This window comes from Lissotriton helveticus, chromosome 5_1 (genome assembly GCF_964261635.1).
Source record: "Lissotriton helveticus chromosome 5_1, aLisHel1.1, whole genome shotgun sequence".
Lineage (NCBI taxonomy): Eukaryota > Metazoa > Chordata > Amphibia > Caudata > Salamandridae > Lissotriton > Lissotriton helveticus.
Window position 1 is genome coordinate 864,781,448 of NC_136065.1, and position 20,933 is coordinate 864,802,380.

A 20,933-nucleotide genomic window follows, 5' to 3' on the forward strand; every position below is an offset into this window, starting at 1 on the left:
TCTACTGTCTCTTCACCTACTCTAGTCCACATCTTTATTTGTTTAGCCAATTAGGAACCCAGTGGTTTTGGCAAACCAACCTCAGTGGTAAAGCCAGAGCATGGTTGAGCCAATCATTTTGCATTTCTTCTAGCAATTTAAGTTGCTCAAAGCAGGCATGAACTGTTTCCAACTTTTGCCCCTCCACTCATAAAGAAGTTTGCCATGGTTCTGTCTCGTATTTCCATCTCAGCTCAGTATCGCCTATGTGCACTCCACCCAACCACCATGCTGCCAAATGGAATTGTGCACCCAGAAAATATAGCTCAGAGTCTGGGTCTCCTAATCCTCCGTCAGTTACTAGTAGTTTACATTTGTTTAGAGCAACCATACATCTGCTCGGGTTATAAATCAAGTTCACCATCAATTAATCCAGTCCCATGAAAAAATATCTAGGTATCTGTAATGGAATATTAATACAGCAATACAATAATCTAGTCATTATCATCATCATCTTGAATGCTATTCTGTCCATGACGATTATTGGTAGAATGTTCAAGAATTCAACACACCCTCTTCGCAGTCAGAAGGCTGCTTCCAAGTTCTTTCCATGAGATAAGTCTCTTAATGGTTTATTTGGATCCCTACATTTTAGAAGGCGGTATCTCCTATTAAATGCCCAGGTCCGCACTCCCTAGGTATATGCGTTGTTCCCAATTATGGAAATTACATGGGATAAGCAGGCATCACAGCGACATTTTCTGTCTTTCAGGCAAGGCAGACTTGTGTGCAAAATTACAAAGTTATATGCTGCATTACATGGATGGCATAACATAGTAAGAGTTGCCTGATGATATAATTAGAAGCACTTACGCTAAGTCTGGCTGTTTTGTGAAACAGCGGCCAGTGCAGGTAAACGTGGTGAGGTGGTGGGGCACAGTGTGGGGAATGTCGACAGATGACTGTGTAGTGCAAAATAAATTAATAAATGACTCCTATTCCGTCGTCTGTCCATATCCCCCACAGCGCCCCGCCCCACCTGACTTACCTGCAGCGGCCTCTGCTGGTTTTGTGTCATGCACAGCCTTGCGCTCTGGCACAAAGGACACTCTACTGTCTACTCTACAATTTGTACTCAAGGAACACCCTCCAGTCAGTACTTAATTTTCTAAAAAAATTAAGTGCCAGGGCCCAGGGTATTATTTACTGGTTCACTGCAGCTGCCACACTCCACATCACTTTAAAATGCACGTTTAGGTTCAAGTTTTATAATTTTTTAAAATATATTAAATAGTTTAAAGTTCCAGAAGTAAACTGTTGTTAGAAATATAAACACAGCACCACCATGTGATAGTTTCTCATAAATATGTGCCGGTGTTTATAAATAAGTGCTGGTGCCAAGCACCAGAAAACACCAGCACAAGTTACGCACTGCCTCCGTACAAATTCCTTAGTATATATACCAGAACAGGGGTCATGAATTTAAAATGTGCATTTTAGGGAAAAGCATGCATGTTGCACTTAGGCATATCAGGAGATACAGCACTCGACATCTTGCTTTTGCCTGCTTTTATTTGGCATAAGGATTTGGGTCACAGGCAGATCACGCTACTTTATTAAATTGCAGCAACTCTTAAGGGCTTTTGTGCAAGCCTGTCCCAGGGACACCCCCTTCCATACTTTTAGCAGGGGGTGGCACAAAGGGATTTGGGTGAAGAGCAAGGGATACCTTTCAGCACAAAATAGCTTCTGCAATGAAATTTTATTTGTGGCTTCTGTTTAATGTGATTTGTGAAGTTTTGGGTCACTTAGTGTTGCCTGAGTGCCAGTGCACACACTTGGTGCATATGACCCACGGACATTCTTAAAGTGCAGACATTCTGAAAAAAATATTCGGTTTGAATAAGTTTTAACTTCAGTGCACAATATTATTTCATGGACTGAAATATTACTGAATGAACACAACAAGGAACCTGGATCTTTTAGAAATGATGGGCCAACGATATGCTCGAAAATGTTAACAATGATTAGGTTTTGTACCTTTATACATTCTGCAGTTTGTAGAGCCAAAAGGCATGGTATTGTTATGTGGTCTGGATATGCCCGGTTAGAAATGCCTCATTTACGATGTCACCTTTCTTAAGTTGCCTTCTCTTTTAAACACAGTGACTTTTGACATACATTTGTGTACGTGACCATGCAGGATTACATTCTCTGAAACTGCATTGCTTACATTTCCACTTCATAGGTACACTATCACGACACCTTAAACATTCAGTACAAGGGATCAGGTTGACTGTGCAAATGTAAATGTAAATGTATGTATACTTGTAAAGCGCACTATCACCTTTCAGGCATCCTGGCGCTGTATACCGCTGTGGAACCCTTCCTGGCTTTCCCTGTGAGATGCCCCCTACTGGGCACCCCCAAGGTGAAGCCAGGCATCCTAGCGCTTTCGGGGTCGTTGTGGAGATTAAGCAAGCTATTGCGCAGAGTTGCACCCATGATTAGAGTAGGCACCGATACGAGAATTATCGAGTCCGTGGACATTGAGCCCAAGACTCTGCCGCGTAGGGAATTGAACCCTGGTCCCGGGCCAGACCTCAGCCTCGGGGTCTGCCACTCTAATGGTGAGCCACACTGTTATTTATGTTATTGTCCGGTAGATGACAAAGCTATCCAACTTGAAAAAACTATTGCGGCCTGACAGGGGTTGCAACATGGCCACTGGTGTTGCTGTTGTTATATATATATAGAAGCACTTCCTTGCATACATTCTCTGTCTTAGCACAATGATGTAAATGTTCATCTCTTTCACTATTCTTGTAACACAAATTACTCTAACCTGTTTAATCCTATTGATTATCTCAGCGCATTTATTTTATACAACAATCACAATGCTTCAACAAATATTGAAAAGCCTTGCTGAGTATTTCTTGTGTATCTCTTTGGGTATGCATGAGTACAAATGAAAGGGTTCTAGATTTATTACCACGATTTCCGTGGGGGATTTGGTTTGTCATGTTCTGAGGTTGCATACACATTAGTTACCCTGCAAAGTTAGGGGTGAAGATGGGGAACGGTGGGCTAGCAGGGAAACAGGCCAATGTACCCTGAGAGTGTGCATTGAACCAGTCTGGCACATTCTTGACATTTATATTGTCCTACAAACGCACCACTGAGGTACAAGCCCTACAACAGTATGCTTAAAATCAATTCCAATGCAAAAAGATATGTCACTCTCCTTAAAAACTATGAACTGGCTTTCCACACCTTCCAGAAGTACCTTTTCGGGACATCAAGCTTTTTTTTCTGGGCATTTCTCCTACAGATTTGGATACAAGTTCAGAAGAATTTTAGATTAAGAAAATAAACACACACCTGAGGACTGGCTGTGATCTAAAACGTCCAGATAAAAACACTATTTGGCTGCTCTCCGTACAGAAATATTTAATCAGATGCAGACAGAGTGCATAATTGATCTTGATAAATGTGATCTTGCTTACAACCTCTCACCTGATGACTCATACTGACACATATCGAACGCATTTGAACACATTTTGTTTTCTAGACAAATAACATTTGTTTTCCACACAATACAAACAGGATAGTCTGAGTCATTAATTGTGTAGCAATTATTTTCTTGTGGATATAGGAAGGTATTGTAATAACTTTATAATTCTGGCACCTACAAAATGTGATTTATTGTTCACAGACCATAAAGAACAATCCATTTTTTTATTGCATTTGTATTAATTGGCAGAAAGACATTCATATATAGGCACTGCAAGATATCAGTCATTGTGTGCACACCTTCAGGAGTAGTGGTGGTGATGATAGGGTGATTTTACAATTCAGATTGCCTTTTGCAGTAGAAAATACCCATACTTAAGGATCTATATGTTTACGTCACAGCGCTGTTTTAATCTATATCTTCTTTTAAGTCGGAAGAAATGCATTAGATCTTGTTCACTGTCTGTTGTTGCTAGAATCCATCAGAAGGTGGCAAAATGACTGGTCAGCGTACAGAGAGTTAAACATGTTTTTTGTCAGTAGGCATTTAGCACAGCTTGTCTTGCTTCCTCGCACAGTGGATCCAGTTGGCCGTCACCCCCTAAGGGAAAGAGAGCACTAATTAAAAACCTGTGCTTCCACTCACCCACAACTTAATTTATATGAGAGGCAACAAAGCTTCACGGATTAGCTCGGAGGTTGATCTAAGACAGTATTTTAAGGTTTGAAAAGAACCGTGGTTGCAATACTTTGGGGGATTTTCTCTCCAGGAATTCATTGTAGTTTCGAGGCATACACTGGATGCAATTGTGTGTGCGTGTGTGCGTCGTTTGCAATATACAGTAAACTCATCATTTCATTTCAAAATACTTTATTCGGTACCATAAAAGCACATAACACATAAACAAACATACATGCAATAAATAAAGCTAAAATACAATAACAACCAGCCCTTACAAGTTCAGATCCAAAATAAGATGTATAACAATATATATAAAAATAGCTAATCTCGAGACTAAGCTAGAAAAGGGTCAGTCTAGGTAAAGAGCTCATGTGATATGGTCAAGATGTCTAATAGAGATCAGAGCTTCAGTCAGAGCAGAATTTAAGTATAGACAGAGACATCTTAGGAATTGTAGGGGCCCTGGGCTAAACGTCTTTTGGGGGCCCCTGTTCAGGACAGCTTTGAATTTAGGATCCAATTTCAGATCTTTCATGCCATTTTTGGCCAGGTCACGGACAGTGCACAGACAAACCTACCAACATTCTAAATGTGTTTTTCTATTATTCAGGTATAGTGACATGTGTTTTCAATATTGTAGCACAACAGCAGCTCACTAATATGACTGCAAATAATCTCTGTGACACCCTCCCATTTCTCATATGTAAGGTCTTCTTTTGGTCTAAAAGAAACTTTTTTTAATAAAGTTGCATGAAACATAAACAGAACACACCTCTGCAAAATGTCTGTAATAAGCTCTCACACATCGCCCATATTAAAAATAAATTAAGGATAAACAGAACCACCTCTGCAAAATGTCTGTAATAGACTCTCACACATCGCCCATATTAAAAATAAATTAAGGAAAACAGTATTTAAAATACAGTTTAAGACATCTGCAAGGTCATCAGGTCAAGACTCTTGGGGGAACAGAGCTGGCTCTATCAGGGGCCCCCTGAAAGGTTGGGTTCCTGGGCTAGAGCCCACTTTGCCCATGCCTTAAAACGTCTCTGAGTATAGAGCCTCAAGCCATTGCTTTGGCTCTGAAACACCAGCTCCACTGTACACTGTACAGACAATCGACTGGGTAGATTCTGTGTGCAACAGCCATATGGCCTCCTGATGTTGCCTACAAACCAGTTGTTTACATACAGGAATGACCCAGGACTTTTCTAGGGCGTATGTGAGAAGGACAAAAGAAAATAAAATGTCCCAGGAAATCCTCGGCCTGCTGGCAGGTTGGACATATAGTACTCGAGAGGTGGCCGAGGTTCCAATTTGCTTGTAGGGACAGTAAAGGTAAGGTGCCATATTGGAATTTGAGATATATACTCCTAGCAGCTGACAGGATAATATAATATAAAAAGAGCTCAAAACCCATCTCAATCTTGAAATCTAAAAAATTGTCAGCAAGAGACCCCTCTGAGACATTCCTGATTTCGTCAATGTACATGTGCTCGCAGAAGGCTTACTTGGGAGAGGCCCTGGATGGTTTGTTCGTAGCAGGACAGGAAGATCAAAATTCACCTAATTCAAGTATGGATAGAAGGTTTTTGATGTCAGATATGCATTTAATTTTTCCAGAGGTGTCATAAGCAACTACATCCTGCAAGGATCTGTAATAGTCCTCTAAGGCAGGTAAACCCAAGCATAAGCCGAAGGACCTCAGTCATGCACCCACCATAGATACTAAGGGATTCATAAATCTTACATGTAAATGTTGGAGCTCCCCAATTGACTTTAACAAATCATTAGATTAATTACATTCCTGAAAATGAAGGTTGTCTTGGCTACTGAGGCACACAAAAGTGTGAGCTAGAGACTGCAAACTTAGTTTGTGTAACCTCATTGCTACACTCAGTAGGCCAATTATCTAAGCCAGTTAGGGTCAGAATATCATAAAATATCTAGGCGTAAATTAAGCATGCTTCGTAACAGTAAACGGAAGAGCAATATACATGTAGAATTGTGTGATGCATGTACTCAAATTGAACATAGGTTCCACACATTAAATCTACCACAGCGATTGTAAAAGGAAAATTTACCTAGATGTAATAATACTTCTCCATCATTTATAACCTGTAGGACATTCCCATGGGTAAAGCTATTTCCACCAACACTATCCTTTCTTAATTAGAACATTGGAATGTTGGCAGCGACATTGAAGACAATGGAGTGGTTCGGGCTTCTAATGACCCGGTAAAAGCCTGGAGCTCCAACATTCCAATGTTGTTGCTCACAGCTGTTGCTGTGAACAAAGCCCTCAAGAGCCCTGGAGGATTTAAATCCCCTTGGGTTCCCTGAGGCCTTTATTTTATTTGTAAAAACATTCTGTCCTCTAGTGGTGGAATGTTCTAATAGCCTTATAGCCCACCGTAGCTGGACTGTACCATCCATTAAAGGCCAGCTCCCTTGTTAAAGGCCCTCTCCTTCGGCTCGGACCTTTAACGATGCGATGGGCTAAAAAGCTATATTAAAACCCACAGATCGAGGATACATATGTAACAGAAGTGCTACTTACTTGAGTTTTTCATGGAAAGCTTGCACCATATGACTTCATGTTAATAAAGAGATTGAAACAAAGGCATGTATAAATCCCAAAAAATTCTCATAAAATAAAAGCTGAGCACAGTTTAAAAAAAGCTTCACAGCCAGTAGTTGCCAAAAGTGGGAAGAATGTCACCAGAATTTCTAATCATCCCACATTGTAGAATTTTAAACCAAAGTGTAAGTTTCATATTTCAAGCTGGAGTTCTAAAGTGTGCTTGCTTCTCCGAAAATTTAGATGTCAGGGGCTGAATCATGATGGGCTCCCCTTGCACAGTGCAGAGTACAGTGCCTGTTTTTATGCACTTGCTGTGCATAACGTTAATTCATTTAACCCAATATTTCTTTGAGCTAGTGCTTTATTTTAGATAGCACAGCTCAGAAACAGAAGAAGGAAAGCCTTGTTCACTGCTGATTCAGAGCTGCACTGTCTGAAAATGAAGCTATAACTCAGGGACATATTGGGTTAAATTAATTAACTTTAAACACAGCAGGTGCATAAAAGCAGGTGCTTGGCTCTGCGCTGAGGCAACAGAGCCCATCATGATACGGTTCCAGTTTTGCTCTCACAAATGAGTGAGCAGCAGATGATCCATCTATGTGGGTCTGCCCATTCGAACTTCTCTAAAATTGTATTAGCCTTCCAGAGCCTTTTTTGTATATATTTATGTTTCAGACAGATTCCAGTCGCGATCTAGGTGGAACCATTTTTCATACTTGGTAGTTTGATATGCATGTATGTAGGTGTTTTTGGGCACCGTCAACCTGGCTGTAGAGGTACTGACTTCTGACAAAAGGGTATACACCCCGAAGCCATCAAGTCCACCACATCTTGGTGCAGCACATTGCCATTACTACATTGTGTGAAATTACATCATTTAAGGGAAGCAATGTGTGTGCGTGTGTGTGTGTGTGTGTGTATATATATATTCACTGAAAAAACAAAGGTTACAGGGGCGTTAAGTTAGGGTCAGATTTCACTCATACAAAACCAGAAAAAATCAGCGGATGTAGTTAGCTGAGCTAACTATAAGTCTCGCCCGCAATGCACTGCTTATGACCCCGAATATTATATCACTCATGACATCACTGATGACACCATCCAGTGGCTGTGAGTGTTTTAAAAAATGTTATGGGTGTTAAATATGTACACCAAGGTATATTGGGGAATCAGTGGTATACAAGAGCTTGTTTGGATGATTCAGTGGGTGCGTCACTGACTGTATAAGTAAGTGATTAGGTGCCTCAATGAATGTATTGGTGAATGACTAGGTTGTGTGAATGGCTGTATCATTCTGTCAGTATGGATGATTGGTTGGTTGTCTGATTACCTGTATGGCTGTATGAGTGTCTGTGTAGGTGGGTGAGGGGCTGTGTGACTGCCTGCATGGGTGTGTCAGTGGTTGTAAGGGTTAGCGAGTGTGTCTGAGCAGCTGTATGGGTGAGTGTGTGTACAGCTGTGTCGTGAGTGACTAAGTGCATGTGTCAGTGGCATATGGGTGAGTAACTGGATATGTGAAAGGCAGTATAGGTGTGTGATGGGGTATGTGAGTAACTGTATGGGTGAGTGAGTGAATGTGTGAGTGGCTGTATCGGTAAGTTTGCGCTTGTGTCAGTGACTGTATAGATGAGTCAGTATGCGTTAGTATCTGTATGAGTTAGTGTGTGTAACTGTATGGGTGAGTAAGTGGCTGTGTGATTGTCTGGGTGAGTGATTAGGTGTGTGAGTAGCTCTATGGGTGACTAAATCAGTGTGTGAGTGGCTGTATGGGTATATGACTGGATATAGCAAAATCAAAGGGGATGATGGACGGAGTGTTGAACATTGCAAGCACTCACCCCCAGTCAACTGAGCTGGGTTTAATCCATCATAATTTTTTAGCTCACTCTGCCACCCCAGTTCAGACATGGTCATATGCAAACCAGCCTGACCCTGTGCCTCATGGGAACAGTCCAGCCAAAACGGCTGAGCCATGTCTTCCCTGGACCGGAAACAAGCATATATGACTGGATATGTCAGTGCCTGAATTAGTGAGTGAGTGGGTATATGAGTGGCAGTATGACTGAGTGAGAGAATGTGTGTGTTGGTCTATGAATCAGTGACTGGCTGTGGAAGTACTTGTGATGTGTGTTTGAATGGGTTTGAAAATGGTAGTGTGGTAGTAGGAGTGGGTGTATGCAAAGTTATATGGGGGTCAGTGGGTGCGTCAGAGATTCGATAGATGATGTCATCAGTGATGTCATTTGAGATGTCATCAGTGATGTCAATGACCATGTCATGAGGTATGTAATATGTGAGGTCATAAGAAGTGCATTGCGGGGCACGAGTTATAGTTAGCTCAGCTAACCATAATGGCTGAATTTCTTTGGTTTGTATGAGTGAAATCTGACCCTAACTTCTCGGCCCTCACTTCACCCTGAAATTTTCAAGACAGCAGCTAAAGTGACTGGCATATTAGTCTTGAAAATTTCACAAGGATTTGTTAAACAACGCCAATGTTATTGGCCAATGAAAAAACGCTCTTCCTATGGAAACTAGGTCCTAAGTATAACTATCTACTGGTGACATTTCGTAGGAGAACGGAAGGCCTACACATGTCTGATATGGGTTTAGGATAGCCTTCTTAGTAACTAAGCTTGTACAGAAGAATTTCACGTGTTGCTGGTTCTCTGTTATAGACATACACATTAATTAGTCATACTGGTGATTTGACAATTTACATCGACCATTTGCTTTTGTGTTTGGTGGTGGCCAAAATCAAAATTTTCCTGGCGTCGATAGTGTTCTGCCTTGTGCAACATTGGGTACCATCTTATGATCCTTAACTACATTTACCATTATAGATTTTGTAAAATATAGGTGTCCAATTTCTAAATCATAAGAGTTTACTGGAGGACAAAGAGGAAGCCTCAAAGATGTTTCACACCACATGTATCTCAGAATACACCAATTCTAGCCTTTATCCTTTTGACTAGGAGGATGCTAAGTGGACCAGGTAAGTGTGCTTTGAATGGAAAATGTTACAAATGTTTTCGTACAAGGTAGCTCCTCAGCTTCTTGAGATGAACGTTTGTAAACACTGAATGCCTAACAACATACCTACCACCAAAATGAAATCAATAGTGCCCACTTTGTTGATTTTAAATATCTTATCAAGAAGCTTTTATATCTCTGTGATACGGTAGAATGTCACCATTCTTACCCCTCCATGTGTACAAGTATGCAAATGTTAGGAATAAGGTACCCAAATCCTAGAGAACTGACTATTAAAGTATGTAATAATGATATGGTCTGCCATAGAGGAGTTTTAACAAACACAGGGGCATATTATCAAGACAGGCGATAAAATGATCGCCGCTTTAGCGACAGAAAACTGCAGCTAAAGCGGCAATAATGGGCTTGATAATATGCTCTATGGAATTCCAATTGAAGCCCATGTTAGATGTGAAGATCCGCGCCCTGGACTGGGACAGCTTGATGAGCACCGCCGTAATCAGGGGAATGGGTGGAAAAGTGTACAGAAAGCTGTTCGACCAGTTGATCCATAACGCATTCCCCAATGTCTCCTGCTGGTAGTACCTGGAGGCGAAGTCTCGGCATTTGCTGTTTTCGGCGGTGGCGAACAAATCTACGTCTGGAGTCCCCTCCCTTGCGAAGACTTCTCCTAGTACTTCGTCGTTTATGACCCATTCGTGGTTTTCCTGAATCAGTCTGCTCAGTGCGTCGGCCTGAACATTCTGCACACCTGGTAGATGGGTAGCCGTTAACGTCAGTCCTATGGCTAGAAGCCAGCGCCAGATCGCCTGCGCCTCCTGCGACAGAGTGCGCGATCTCGAACCCCCTTGCTTGTTGAGGTAATACATCGTGGTCATATTGTCCGTCTGTACAAGCAGAGAGTTGGTCTGGAAGGACGGATGAAAGGCCTTCAGTGCCAAGTGAACAGCCCTGAGTTCCAGGAAATTGATGTGATACGTGGACTCCGTCGGGGACCACGTTCCTTGTATCTGTAAGTCTCCGGAGTGCGCCCCCAGCCGCCGAGAGACGCATCCGTCACGATAGTCTGTGTGGGAATGTCCTTGTGGAAGGGAACCCCTCTGAGGAGATTCTCCGCTGAACACCACCACTTCAGAGACTGAAGAGCATGCAGAGACAGTCGTATCTTGTCGTCCCAAGATCCTTTCCTCTGATCCCACTGATCCTCCAAGCACTCCTGCAATGGTCTCATGTGCAGCCGTGCGTGTGGCGGGAGGAAGATACAAGAGGCCATCGACCCCAGTAGAGAAGACACCGTCCTCACTGTTGTAGATGGAGCGGTCATAGGAGCCTGAGCCTTCCGAAGGAGTGATAATCGTCTCTCCTCCGAAGGAGACACGCTTGCTGACAGCGTATTGATGGAGGCTCCCAAGTACTGTATGCACTGGACTGGAGTCGGGACAGACTTGGACATGTTGATGTGCAACCCCAGCTTGTTCAAGAGAACGCACGTCTTCTGGAAGTGCGCTTGAGCTTCCGAGAAGGAGGAGGCCTTGATCAACAAATCGTCCAGGTACGGGTAGACAAACACCTTGTTCTTCCTCAGGTCTGCAGCTACCACTGCCATGCACTTCGAGAATGTTCTGGGCGCAGACTTCAGCCCGAATGGCAGTACTGTATACTGGTAATTATTGGCGCCGACTTGGAGTCGCAGGAACTTCCTGTGTTTGTGTGCAACGGGCACATGGAAGTACGCATCCTGTGGGTCTATAGCACAGAGCCAGTCTCCCTGTTGCAGTGAGGATAAATCTGATGCAACGACAGCATGCAAAATTTCTCTCTGCGAATCCACTTGTTTGCTTGTCACAAATCCAGAATGGGCCTGAACTCGTTGTTATGTTAAAGATGTTTATAACGCGCACGTTCACCAATTGGTTTCATGGTGCTCAGGACAGGACAGCGGGGGAAGGGCACAGGAGTGAGCGGTTAGTCATAGGCAAGGCGAAAGAGGTGGGTTTTCAGAAGTTTGCGGAAGGAGGTGTAGTCCGGGGCAAGGCGGATGGGGAGAGGAAAGGAGTTCCAAGTGGAAGGGGCAAGAAAAGAGAAACTGGAGCCGCCGTGTTTCTTGCGTTTGAACCTGGGGGTGGTGAGGAGGTTTAGGGCAGATGACCTTAAGAGTCGCGACGGAACGTGAGGGTGGAGACTGAGGGAAATAAAAGCAGGAACTAAAGTAGACAAAGTCTTGGAGACAGTGCAGCCCATTTTAAAAATGCAACGGTATGCTACCGGGAGCCAGTGGAGTCTTTCCAACAAAGGTGTAACGTGTTGGTATTTCGGCTGCTGGAAGACTAGTCTGGCAGCCTGGTTTTGCACCAATTGGAGCCGATGAAGGTGGTATGCGGGGATCCCCACGTATAGACAGTTGGCATAATCGATACGTGAGGTAACCAGGGCCATAATAACTAGAATGAGAGCCTCCGGGGAAAGATATCTTCGGATTTTCCCAATTCTTCGAAGATGGTAAAAACAGGCCGAGGTAACCGCGTTGATTTGGGGCCTCATTGAGAGGTCGCGGGAGATGATAACACCAAGACTTTTTACAGTGTTAACAGGATGAGGGGAAGGGCCGAGGGCCGAAGGCCAAAAGTTGGGACTCCAGGGAATCGAAGGTCCCTCGATCAATACCAGCTCGGTCTTGCTAGGATTAAGTTTCAACTGGCTGAAATTCATCCACTCGTAGATGGTGAGCATTATGGTTTGGAAATTGGAACAAGAGGAGGGAGAGGAATCGATGGGGAAAATGAGTTGAAGATCATCTGCATAGTTGAAAACAGTAACGGGGGAGTGACGAAGAGAGAAAAGGAGAGGCTGCATATATAAGTTGAATAAGAGGGGGGACAGGGCAGAGCCCTGGGGGACACCACAGGAAAGTGAAACAGAAGGGGCAGAGAAGGAAGACAGGTGGACTGATTGAGAGCGATGTTGGAGAAAGGATCCGATCCAAGACAGGGCAGGGCCCTGGACGCCAGCATTTCTGACACGGTCGATCAAGATGTCGTGATCGACCGTGTCGAAAGCGGCCGAGAGATCTAACAATACCAGGGCCTGGTTCAAGTTCTTATCCGCCCCCTGTCTAAGAGCATCCATCACTGCCACTACCACTGCCTCCGTAGAATGGGCAGGTCTGAAGCCTGCCTGCTGGTCATCAAGAAAATGAGATTTCTCGATGAATACGCTAAGGCATCGGGTGACGTAGGTCTCCAGTACCTTGCCCAAGTAGGGAAGAAGAGAAATGGGACGAAAGTTCCCCAAGACCGTGGGATCAGATCCAGGTTTTTTTAAGATGGGTACTACTACCGCTTTTTTAAAAGCATCGGGGACAGAGCCGGTGGCGAGGGAACGATTGAGCAGATCAAGGGGAGGACCAGGACATGCCATGAAAGCATCTCTTAAGATTAGGGGAGGGCAGCAGTCATAAGGGGAGCCGGAACTGACTGTCTGAAGGAGGGAAAAAAATTCATCTAAGGAAATGGGAGGGAATTTGTGCAAGCTACACAAATTCGATGGAGGAAGAGTGCTGACGTGATGGAGGGAAGGGGAGGGGATATTATTTTTAATGGTGCAGATCTTATCAATAAAAAAAGTGTTAAGGGAGTCACACAAAGCCTGCGAGGGTTGGGGCTGAGCCGTGACGCGGTCAGGGAGAGAGAGTTCAGCAACAATCGAGAAGATCTCCTTGGTTTTTGATGCAGAGCAGAGGATTTTATGAGAAAAGTAAACAGATTTAGCCAGGATAATTGATTTCTTATAGGATTTTAATAAGTCAGTAAATGTGATTTTAAGTGCAGGATCATAATTTCGCCTCCAGCGGCGCTCGGCTTGTCTGAGGGATAGCTTATCTGCCTTGAGTTGGTCAGTAAACCAGCGCTGGGCATCGTGTGGGCGTTTGGTTTTGATGGTTTTCACCGGGGCAACCACATCACTGGCTTGAGACAGCCATTGATCTACTATGGTGGTTTGAAAATTTAGATCAGGATAATCATTAGGAAGAGTGGTAACTAAGGTAGAGTGGAAGAGGGGGATATCAGCACGTTTCCAATTGCGAGCCGAGAAGTTGGAGGGTAGTGGAGGGCGAGGGGGTAGCAGCAACTGCAACGAAAATGAGATAAAGAAATGGTCCGACCAAGTGCAAGGGTAGACCAAGGGGGGAGAAATATCCAGATTGATTGTCCAAAGTTGGTCCAGAATGTGGCCCTTATTATGGGTAGCAGTGAAAACATGTTGGGAGAAATTAAGACCAAGTTCTTGTCCTTCTTGCGAACCAGAAAGAACCGGGAGTACAGACCTCTTCCCCTTTGAGACAGAGGTACGTCTTCTATCGCCTTTTTCCTTAACAGGATATCGGCCTCCGCCTAGAGCTCGCTCAGCTGAAACTGCAAGCTGACCGGAGGAATCGCTGGAGGCGGGCTGGTGAACCGAAGACTGTATCCATTGCAAACAATATTCAGCACCCACTTGTCCTGAGTAATTTTTGTCCACTCTGCCAGAAAAAATTGAACGCTTCCCCCCACCGGAGTGGGTAACGGATGTAGGGGAAGTAACCGCTCAGGGCTGAGACCCAGCCGGGCCTTTGTTCGCTGCTGCGGACTGCTGGCCGCCTCTACCCTTCTGGCGCTTCTGGAAGGGCCTTCGGAACTGCTGCTGCTGTTGTCCCTGCTGTCCTGAAGTCTGCCCACGCCCTCTGCCCTGCGCCCCAAAACGTCTCTGGAATGGGCGGTAGGTCTTCTTCTCCTTGGGCTTCTCCAACCCGACAACCGTCAGGGTCTCGGCCTCTGCCTTCATGCGGGCCATCTCGTCATCCGCATGCTTGCCAAACAGGGTTTCCCCCGAGAAAGGCAGATTGGCCACCCTCTGCTGAGCCTCTGGCTTGAGCAATGTAAGGCGAAGCCAAGCGTGGCGTCGCTGGTTGACACCATGACAGTACCCATGTGCCGCCAGAAGAGACACATCAGCCGCCGCGCTGATGAGTTGGTTCGACACCAGCATCCCCTCCTTCAGAATCTCTTGAAAGTCCTCTTTCTTCTCTCGAGGAAGGAGCTCGGCGAATTGCTGGAGGGACTCCCATAGGGCACGATCGTATCGCCCTAGCAAAGCCGCGGCACTAGCCGCCTTCATTGCAGTAGACGCCGTCCCACAGACCTTTCTGCCTGCCGAGTCTATTCAGCGGCTCTCCTTATCAGGAGGGACCGTAGAAGACGGGGTGGTGGCATGCTGCTTCCTAGCCGCCGTCACTATGACAGAGTCTGGTGTCGGATCCGTCAGAATCTTGGGCCCGGTACTTCTTAAGGAGCCTGGAGGGAGCAGCCTTCGTCACCGCGGGAGTGAGAAACAACTCCTCTGCGGGCTCTACCAATCCTGGTACTAGAGGCAGCAATTGTCGAGACAGGTGCTTTTTGTGGAGCGTCTCGAAAATCACGGACGTCGTGGGCGTAGGCACCGTTACCGTGATGCCCAACTTCGCTGCACCCCTCAACAGAACATCTTGGAATGTGACGATGTCGTCTACGGGTGACACCCTCGTCCCAGGGGATTCCGACAAAGTCGATGAGTAGTCCCTGGTCCCAGAAGCGTCCGAGCGGGACCGTGATCTGCGCCTCCTGTGGCGTCGTCTTGATCTCGTTGACGACCTGTGACGACTCCGCGATCTCCCCCTCTGACCGGAGCGAGAGCGCGATCTCCTTGGCTTCGGACGCTCCACAGGCCTCACAGGAGTAGGCGACTTCGGCCTGACTGGGGGCCTCAGCTGAGGGGTCCCCTTAGGCAGAGTCGGATTTCATGGCAGTGAAGCTGTCCTCGGAGGAACCGGAGGCGGTCCGCCAGATGGGAGCCGAGGAAGAGGTTGAGGATGAGGTTGAGGATGAGGCGGAAGCAGAGGCGGGGTGGGAGTCCGCGGCGGAGGTTCCTTGGGCAAGGGAGGAGGAGATGGAGTCAACCTCGGATTAGGAGGTGTATACACCTCAGAGTACACCGAGCCCGGTGACTTTCCCTCCTTCCTAGGCTGAGGCGATGGAGAGTCCCCTATCGGCACATGCCACCGGGTAAAATGACTCCTGGTGCCAGAACTCCTTCTGCGCCTCTTTGGCGTCGAAGAAACGCCCCAACGGCGACCGTCGGCCCCTCAACGGCAAGCGCCTCCTCCTCGATGGCGAACGCCTCTTTCTCGATGGCGAACGCCTCCTCCTCGATGGCGAACGCCTCCTCCTCGATGGTGAACGCCTTCGCCTCGACAGCGACCTTCGCCTTGATGACGAGCGTCTCCTCAATGCCGAACGCCTGCGAGACTTCGACGTCATCCTCGACGTCAAGGATCCCCTCGACACCGACCTCCTCCTCTTCACCAACGGCGAACGGCGGTGTCGCCTCAACGGAGCGCGCCAATGCCAGGCCACCTCTCGACGTCGATTACTCAACGCCGACGACGATGAAATCGTCACCGGTGATCTCGACGGCGGTCTATTCAGTTCCCTCGATGCCGAGCGCCGACGCCGCTTCGACCCAGAGCCATGGGGAGACGAGGAACAGACTGCAGTCATCCCTCTCGACGCCGTCGTCGGTGCAATCGACGCCGATGGAGAATAGGGACGTTTGCTGGTCTTCCTGCCCCTGGGGAGCCCCCCAGAGGCCTCAGCATGGGCAGAGGAAGTCTGCCCAGACCCACCTTGTGCCTTCAGTCTTCTGTCTTCCAGGCCTTGGAGCCTTATCTTCATCCTATCTCTCAGGATGCTGCTGGAGAAGCCCTGGCAAATGTCACACTCCTCAGGGACATGAGATGAGGGAAGGCAGATGATGGACAGCTCGTGTGGGTGCGACTGGGCCTTCTTCCACGAACACTCTGGCCATTTGTCAAACAAAGCAGGCATTTTGACAAATAAAATGGTGCTCATAAACACACACAAGGAAGAGAGCAACAAGTGCTTCAAATGAAACACACTCAAATACTTGAAAAAGTGAAAAATCACTAAATAAACCCTTAGAACGGGAGAGCTCAATGCTCCAGGGTCCTGCTAGCAGGAGTCGGAAAAAAGAACTGAAAGTAAAGAGGACCTGCAGTGCATTCTGGGCTACTGTGAGAGTTCTGGAAAGTTCTCTTAAAAGGCACAGTATCCTGTTCTGAGCCACATAATGGCAGCCTATGGGGCTTGTCTGTCCACGTCTTCCTCTCTATCATTCCAGAGGGTTTTGCTGGTAAAGGCAAGGTTTTTCTCTGTGGAGAAATCTGGACAGGCTGTGCTGTTTGTGGATTTTTGGTGGAATTTCTAGTTGAAGTACAGGACAGTGTAGCCTGTGGATATAGGCTGCATTATCTGTCTTTAAATTCTCTCTTAAGTGTCTGTGCAGTTCTGCATGTTTTGACAATTTAAGAGAATATTTTTGATTGCTCCGGAGTCCACGCACATGGGCGGGACTATTCACTAGATTATGGCTATACACAGAGATCCCCCACTACAGAATTCATCACACAAATACACAAATCATAAAAATTATTTATTTAATTCACTAATACATTTAAAAAAATATAATTTTAATGGGAAGTTTGGGGCTTTGCTACATTCCATTGTAGCCACCCATGGACTGTCCACTATTCTGTTTGATACACTTACTCTCAAGAATTAGTCCGAAGATACCAACTTAATATTTAGCTTCCAATTTCAAATTCCTACACATTTACAAACAGTTTTAAATTTTTTCAATGTTGCTTCTCTATTTACATACAATTCATTAATATGTTAATAATATTTCATTTTCTGAGCAATCACGGACCCCTTAGGAGGCATCGTGGACCACCCCAAGGGGCCCCTGACTACAGGTTAAGAACCGCTTTTCTATATTATAACTCATTTAATTTTCATCCTGCTGTGTAGAGAAGCAAATATATCAGTGTTAGTTTGTGTATAAAAATTTGTACAAAATCAATTGTTAAGAAGCATTGACATTTTAACATACACACTAGTGAATGGATGTAAATTCACTTTTACTTAATTCATAATTGCACGTGTTCTTATTGTCTTAATCCTTAACCAAAATTCCATTGCAGAACATTCTGTAAGAGAAATACTCCATGGACTCCTATATTTTCAGATCATAAATCGGTTTCCATTTCTTTTACTCTATACCGTTCCTGGAAACTGCTTATCAATTCTATAAGTCCAAGAGTTCCTATTGGGAAAACTTAATCGCAGTAATAGCTACTTTTTTAAAATTCAGTTGTATTAGATTTTCAGAAAATAAGGCTATCCCCAATGCTATCCAATCCAACAAGAGGGTATTGGTCCTATCGAAAGGGAGGTCTATTTTGTAGGACATCAAAGGCAGCCTGCGGGATTGTCTCTTGTTGCCCTCACACATTCCTAGGGATGTCATGCTTCATCATCGGGCGGGTGCTCCTCGTCGGGTCGGTGTTGCAATGACCTACAGGCCCCACGAAGGGTCACTTCCCCAATGCTATACACAGAAATATTTCCAAATAACAGGAGGGCATGCTTGATTTAATTATCTCTTTTGATGTGGGGACTGATGGGTTTTCATATGATTGGCCTCTGTATTTTCAGCACAGTGAGCTCAAAACATGAATTGGAATGCAACTGGATTAAGTACTAGTAGTTAAGTGCCACATTCTATTCATCTGTTTTTTTGTGAGGCTTATTAAATGATGCAGGTATGCCCAGAAGCAGATCATGTAGCCTTGTCTATCACAGAAAATCAATTTGCACTTCATGTCAGTCACAGGACACAGTACGGCACAACAGAAAGGAAACTTGGAGGAACGGCCCAAAGGATATTGGAAATGACACTGTTTGACGTGTAAAACTAAATTTTCCAGAGTCAGAGTTGTAGCCTCAGCCACTAGAGAACTGGCTCATGCAGACACACATCCAGATCAATAGTGGAAGTTAGTGTATTCAGGACTGACTCATACAGGGCCTACTTGTCTGGCAACAGTGGTTGTCATGACACTTTGCATTAGTTCACACCCAGCTTGACTCATTCCTACACGTTGCTGTTTATGCCCCTGCTCAGTTCCCTGGTTCCTTTGTTCCCTCTCCTGTTGTGTCATATTACCGCCTTGTATTTCTTTTTATCGAGTTTGTATTTCCCATCCAGTGTCCTTCCTTCTGAGTGTGGCAGTGATCTTCATTTTCTGCTCCTGTGTTGTTTTCGTGGCACATCAGAGGCGAGTTGCAGCGTACCAGTAAGCCCAGTCTGTAGTATATGTGTTTTGTAGTTACCTTCTGTGTGTAGACCTCCTAGTAAGTTGAATTCTCTCACCCGTAGCCAGGACCGGCTTTAGCGCTGGTGGTGCCCTGTCCGACAATCATTTTTGGTGCCCCCACCCCCATGACCTCTTCCTCTGATTCTCTCACTACCACCAGGCAAAAGTGCCCCTCATCTCTCTAATCATAAATTATTGCTAAACACAGCACCTGCCCCTGAGGTCAGCGCCCCCCTTCACAGGTCAGCGCCCAGTGTGGCCGCGTCTGTCGCACTGCCCTAAAGCCAGCCCTGCCCGTAGCTAGAGACCTAACCATGATAAGCCTGACTTGAAATGCTGTGACTAGGCATCCCGTCTGCATCTTGCAACTGCCAACCGGCAGAGGTGTCTCTCTCAGTGTACCCTCACCCCCTTCTCCCCTTAGCAGGGGTCTTCGCTACCATCACTGAACTCATACAAGGGGGGTGGTTTGACCCTAAGGAGGAGAGGTAGGATTGGCTTCAGCTTCACCATGCTAACAATGACCGAGGCAGTGACTCTTCACTCACGAAGCTTAATGGGTCCAAAACGCGTCAGGAGTTTTTGGGAGGTGCATGTGTTTTTCACAGAGGGTTCAAGCAGTGCAGATTTTTCTTTTTTGGAATGCAACCAAGACTGACTTGCATATAGTACCTCCAGGTCTATAATGGCGCAGTGAGCAAACAGTATTGGAATAGGATGCATAGGAAGTAACTACCAGTGATTAATTTATTCAAGCATTCTTGTTCTAATTTTATGTTTGTTTTGGATATACAGTGAAAGCAAGAAAAGTCGTTGCATCTCCTCTCAGAATTTACACTTCTCCAAGTATGTGGAACAGTGGGAAGGACCTAAGTCTAAGAAGAATTCTGAGTTAATCAACTGATGTCAATGATCGGTGCTACTTCAATCTTCCCTCGACTCCCACAACCGCATTCTACCATTCAATATCTGGTATATGACTAGGAGAGGACTGAGAACTGGGGGTGCATATTAGCAAGAACCTCGTTAAAATTATCGCTGTTTTAGCGGCAGGAAACTGCCACTAAAACGTCGATAATGGGCTTGCTAATATGCGTAATAGAATTCCAATAGAAGGGGGGCGTGGCTTGGCACCCGGCGGCGATGGCGGCGCCCACGTAAGGCTCTGCAGAGACACCGGGAGACTTACTGCCTGCAGCCCGCATTTTCCTGGTCGTCGGACATGGTTTGACGTCGGAACATCCCTGGACTCTCCTGTGCCGCTTGAAGCACGGCTAAACGGCTTGGTGACGGAGCGCCTCCTCATCGTAAGTTGCTTGGTCTCGGATGCGGTCGCGGCCGCCATTTTGAGATATAGCGCGGACCCGACTTTACTTGGCAGCACACGGAGCTCTCCCTGCTGTCACCTCCACTTTTAGACTGACTCATTTTTGTTACCTTGCGACCCTATATGACACTTCTTTTTGACTTGGGGTTCTGCATTTCAGCTCAGGAGGGAATGCTTTTGCACTGCTGCCGTGTCGCTGCTCTCCCGACCGCCATTTTGTGAGTCTTCAGACGCCTCCTCACACAGTTTACTGTTATGGCGTAGGAGCGTTTTTAAACCCAAATGGAAATGTGGTTTTCTCTCTCTTCATACTTTTAAACAGCGCTGGATACGAAAGTACTGACGACTAAGTGATTGAATACTTAGCCCCTCAGTAAATTTACGCACCTCAATTTCAGGATGCCTAGATGCTATTTTTCTCGTGCACAGAAGCCTTAGGATGTCATAACTCTTCTATTTTTGTTGCAATTTGCCTCATAATTGACTGTGCCCTTATATAACTTAACCATTCCAGATATCTGCATTGTTTCTCATTTTTTGAGCATGTCTTGCTCTTGTTTAGCAATTGCACTGGTGCTTCATCTGCAAAGTATTTAATACG

The 20,933-nt window shown here is 45.5% G+C and overlaps 1 protein-coding gene across 2 annotated transcripts in view; it reads right to left on the reverse strand.

The window, feature by feature from the left end:
• Nucleotides 1–3,408: 3,408 nt before the first annotated feature.
• The window catches only part of C5_1H10orf53 (chromosome 5_1 C10orf53 homolog), a 202,176-nt gene continuing 184,651 nt past the window's right edge, over nucleotides 3,409–20,933 (reverse strand). For both annotated transcript variants that reach the window (XM_078641117.1, XM_078641118.1), the window contains exon 3: nucleotides 3,409–4,093. In XM_078641117.1, coding sequence (XP_078497243.1) covers nucleotides 4,029–4,093 — 65 coding nt within the window. In that variant the 3' untranslated portion in view covers nucleotides 3,409–4,028. The remainder of the gene's footprint in view (nucleotides 4,094–20,933) is intronic.